The 4,850-nt window shown below is 37.3% G+C and overlaps 1 protein-coding gene across 1 annotated transcript; it reads right to left on the bottom strand.

The window, feature by feature from the left end:
* Window positions 1-784: 784 nt before the first annotated feature.
* Window positions 785-4,056, bottom strand: LOC137617857 (zinc finger MYM-type protein 1-like). Its single transcript, XM_068347810.1, has 3 exons — window positions 3,678-4,056; window positions 2,486-3,514; window positions 785-798 (listed from the first exon to the last, which is right to left on the bottom strand). The coding sequence occupies exons 1-3, from the start codon at window positions 4,054-4,056 to the stop codon at window positions 785-787; spliced, it is 1,422 nt and encodes a 473-aa protein (XP_068203911.1).
* Window positions 4,057-4,850: the final 794 nt, after the last annotated feature.

The raw sequence follows: 4,850 nt of genomic DNA, 5'->3' as shown, positions 1-4,850 counted from the left end.
CAGTAAATGACTAACTAGCACCTGTCACAACACACACTATCTAACTAAAGAAAGTGAGAAAGAACTAAAGTCGCTGTGTTCTTTGTAAAGTGACCATCGATCGTTCACCCTATTGTGTCTGTCCCTCTATTAACATTGTGTGCCATCCATTGAATGTGGGTTTTCCCCATTCACTCTGATTTCTAGTAACTACATATCCCAAAATTATAGTATACATTCTATTGAGTGCTATAAAATTGGTTTTAGACTGCAGAAATCTGCCAGCAAACTGCTTCGAAGCTAAGAACAGGGAGGAACCTTGTTACCAAATTCCTCTTGAGATGGGAGGAGGAGAGTCACCCTTCTCACTCTGATGGCAAATTTGAACAGGATAATCCCATTATATTGGAAAGCGCCTTATTCGCACCATTCAGAGCTACTTGTAAGGTTTCAAAAATTAACTGTTGATCAATTAAAGAAATGGACATTTTATTACCATAAATATCAATATTTGGGCGTAGACCTATTTAGAAAGGTGTTATTCAGTTATGTAGCCCCTTTCAATGCTCGCTTTAGAATTCAGCAAAAGTATAGCATAGCCAGTGATTGCATAAGTTGGATTCGAAGCTCAGCAGGCCACGTAAGAATTTTCCGTAAAATGTGATGGTATGGGATAATATGGGGATATAATGGAGCGGGTTGAGTATGCATTCTACATAAGGATATTGAGAAAATTTTATAAAGAGAGGAATGTGACAAGGACCCATCTTTCCTAAATTATTTATAGAATGTTTATAAGAAGTTTTCAGATATTAAGGACTGAGAAATGTAAAGATTTATATTAATAAGAATTACTTTCACAACGTAAGATTTTACAGAAAATAGTCAGTCATAGTCACAGGAAAGGGCTCTTTTATTTTTTTTATCTTTTTATTAAAAAGTTAAATTACATATTCTTTACAATCACAATATTTACAGTATAATCACATTTAATTGCATTTTTCTATAAACAAATCCATCTAATTTAACAATTTACAACATCACACATCTTGATTTTAATTTTTAGTCACTCAAAAACAATAATTTATATACTTTTTGGTGAACATTTTATTCATTCTTTCTTTATAGATATTTTTCAAAAGCCACCGATCATATTAAAATTTACTCTTAAGAAAGGCATCTGTTTCCTCTTTCGTATATCGTTTCTTCTTACTGACCCAAACAGCATATAAATAACCAACTATCAATACAGTGGCACTATTATAATCCTTTTTCGTCCTATATTTGTAATTGAACATTAGTGTGTTTAAAAAATTGTCCCTGTTTATGTCACAAGTATAAAATAATACACTTTTGACATACATCAATATTGTCTGGATGTGCCTGCTAAAGTAAAATATATGCAAACTGTATTCAACATCATCGCAATGATCACATTTATCACTGTCTCTGATATTCAACATTTTCAGACGATTATTTGTCGCCAAAGTCCCATGAGCATATTTAAAGGCAAACTCTCTCTCCATGATACCAATGAAAGGTTTGTTTATGCTATCCCATGCCATTTTCCAGTCCAAAAGTGGATAACTCCCTTAAATTTTTGGGACACTCTCTGGCCTTATAAAATTATAACAATCTTTAGAACTTAAGTTAGGAAATTTTGCATGGTGATAAACTTTTCTGATTACATCTTTAGGTAGTTTTTTGGGCTCAAGCCATGTGGTCCTAATGGCAGTTCCTTAAAGTAGCTTCCTAAGGGATATATGTACTAGAGTGATATTTCCAGAGAATTTTACCTTTAGGTATCCAGAATTCTAACTCCTAGCGTGAATATCCTTAAATTTTCTCTCAAGGATATCGCATAATATCAGAGGACGTATTCTTGACATGCCATATAGCAATCTGCACCCCTAATAGCGTTTACGCTTTGAGGAGGTGTGGCAGAATAGAAGGGGAGCCGTCAGAGGCGGATTTAGGTTGTGCGGGGCCCTAGGCCCGGTGACCTTACCGGGCCCTCAAATCAGTGTACGAGCGAAGCGTTAAAATAAATTAGCTTTTTAAACAATATTAAATTTATTGAAATTTAACCAAATTACCATTTCACAGTTGAACATTACCCATATAATTTTTTGAAGCTCAACAATAATAATATACCATTAACTAAAGAGATAAGCGTTGAAATAAATTTTCTTTTTAAACAATATTCAATTTATTGATAATTATCCAAGTGACCATTTCACAGTTGAACATTACACATTTGCTTTTTTGAAGCATAACAAAAAAATTACTATAATAATACACCATTAACTAAGGAGATCCCCAACTATAATGATGTACCATTGAAAAATAATAACTTCAATAATACACCATAAACAATAGAGAATACCGTTTGACTGAAGTGAGTGGCAAAATGGCAAAATGAGTGGGTTTTGTTTATTGCATGCAATTTGCACGGTACACTCAACTATTTCTCATTAGAAAAATTATTTTTTTCGAGCCTTCTTACTTGCAAACTGTTTGATGACATCAGTAAAATCAAGCACCCTTAATTTTTCATGCTCAATGCTCAACAGGGTGAGTGAAGATAAGCGGTTCTGCCCCATGGTGTTTCTTAGATAATTCTTTAGTAGTTTCAGCTTGGAGAATGATCGCTCCCCAGTGCAGTTTGTGACAAAAATGCAGAGATAGAGTCGTAATACAATTTCAACATTAGCAAATGTTTCAACCATGTCATGTCTGGGAATTACCTTATACATTTCTAGTTCCGGACTTTGTCTTTGTGCAGCTTTTACACCACCTAATGAAGGAGCACTTTCAGATGAACCTCTTGGAATGGATTTCATGAGGTGTGCAAACTGCAAAAGATCCGACTCCAATCCCGCCTCCAAGTCATTAGGATATGAAGACACAAGCTTTTCAGCAGCTGCTTTAAGTTCAGTGTTTGTTTTGTTTGAGATTTCTGATAAAAACCCAAATTTCTCTCGAAGGTCGCTGTAAGCTGCAAGGCGTTGTGTTAGGGCAGCATAGAGCTTGTCAATGATTGGCATGAAAGCAGTCACTCTAAACATGTCTCTCTCTGTCAGCGTAACATCCTCCACCGAGTCTAGTTCATCGTGGTGACGCTTGCGCTTTTTAATACGCTGTGACTGCCTGTCGGCGTAGTATGCAACTTTACCAGTCACGTCACTGGGATCACACTTAGCCATAGCTTTTTCTTCAAAATCATCGAACTGGGATCTCAGGTCTTTAACAAACTGTAAAAGAGACTCCAGCAGTGTGACAGCTGTGTTGAGGGAGATTCCAGGTTTTTGCAGTTGAATACTGGCACTCTGAAAAATTTCCAATACTGTATCCCAAACTTCAAGAAGAATTACTGTTTCAAGTTTTTTCAAACCTTTGAGAAGACCACTTGCTTCAGCTCTTGTTTCAGCTGGCTGATTCAGATCCGAGGAAAACTCTTCCAGAACAATGATGTTTTCTTTGTGTGCTCTACTGAGAGCAGCTACAGCATCTGCTCGTGCTGACCAACGAGTGTCTGAAAGTTTTTTTATCAACTTTCAACTTCTTATCTTTATTAGTCTCTATTACCTCACGGTGTCTCCTCCAACGATAAGTAGATGCGACAAGGAAGGAGTACAAGTTTTGTATCAGACCAAACAATGACACTGCAGCAGGACAGCTTTCTGCGGCACACTTACCCACCAAGTTTAAGGAATCAGCCATACATGGTATGTACTCAGCTTCACTGCACTCGTTCTTGATTATCTGTTGGGTTCCCTGATATTTACCAGACATGTTGCTGGCATTGTCATAGGACTGTCCTCGGCACTCGAGAACTGAAATGTTCTTCTCTTTAAGAAAATCAAGAACAGTTGTAGCAATATCTATGCCAGTGTGGCTTAGCATGGGAATAAACTGCAAAAACCTTTCAACTGGACCTGTAGTAGGCAGTACATAGCGGATTGTAAAACTAAGTTGATCCATGTGTGAAATATCTGGAGTGGAGTCGACAGAAACGGAGAAGTACTTTGCTGTTTTTACTTCATCTGTTATTGAGGACATAACCTTTTTTGCCATTATTCCAATGACTTCCTCAGAAATGACATGCGACAAGTAGGAAGTATGACCACTACCTTTGTTTGCATGTTTCTTGATGTGCTGCCAAGAAACTGTCGTATATGCTCAGCAGCTCTAGAATCCCAAGATAATTTCCAATGTGTGCTGATCCAATTACTTTATCCTTACCCCGAATGGCTAGGCCGCGTTCGCAAAGTAGCTTTAAAACATCTACACACCTCCTCAATACTGCCTGCTAGTACTCATAGTCACTTTCATATTGTAGCACTAGATTAGAGTCAATACGGGCACCCATAGTCTTTCTATATATCATGTCGACCATACTTTTCCTGTGCTGATCTGACCTACTGTGAGATTCTATGACATACCTAGCGTTCTTCCAGCCATTGAAGCCAGTTGTGAATGAGCTTTGCACCTTTGACAAAAGCTTGCAAGGAAAACAATACACTTTACCAGTTGTTTCAGAGTAACAGAGCCTGTTAAGATTAATTTCTTGGCCAGATAATGGATGAGTTTGAGTGAATAATGTCTTTGTACAATGACGGGTTCTGTTTAGCTCTTTCAAAGCTGACTCTTTAAAATCACCATCACAGTGTCGACATTCTGCACTTCCCCTTTTCAACCAATAGTCACACACATTTTCAGGAATTATTTTAGGCCATAATCCAAGATCATTTTCAAATCCTTGTTCAGTACCGGTATTCATAGCCTTCACTTCGTCTTGTATCTCCTCACTGCGCTCAGGATCAATTGCGCTAACTACATCTGGTTCAGACCGTTCAGTACTCGCTGTG

Source organism: Palaemon carinicauda, chromosome 2 (genome assembly GCF_036898095.1).
Source record: "Palaemon carinicauda isolate YSFRI2023 chromosome 2, ASM3689809v2, whole genome shotgun sequence".
Taxonomy (NCBI): domain Eukaryota; kingdom Metazoa; phylum Arthropoda; class Malacostraca; order Decapoda; family Palaemonidae; genus Palaemon; species Palaemon carinicauda.
This window is presented reverse-complemented; position numbering and strand designations above follow the sequence as displayed.

Coding starts and splice junctions, on each gene's coding strand:
- LOC137617857 (XM_068347810.1), bottom strand. CDS start 4,056: ATGGCAAAAAAGGTTATGTCCTCAATAACAGATGAAGTAAAAACAGCA. Junction 3,515..3,677: donor TGATTCCTTAAACTTGGTGG/GTAAGTGTGCCG, acceptor AAAAACTTTCAG/ACACTCGTTGGTCAGCACGA.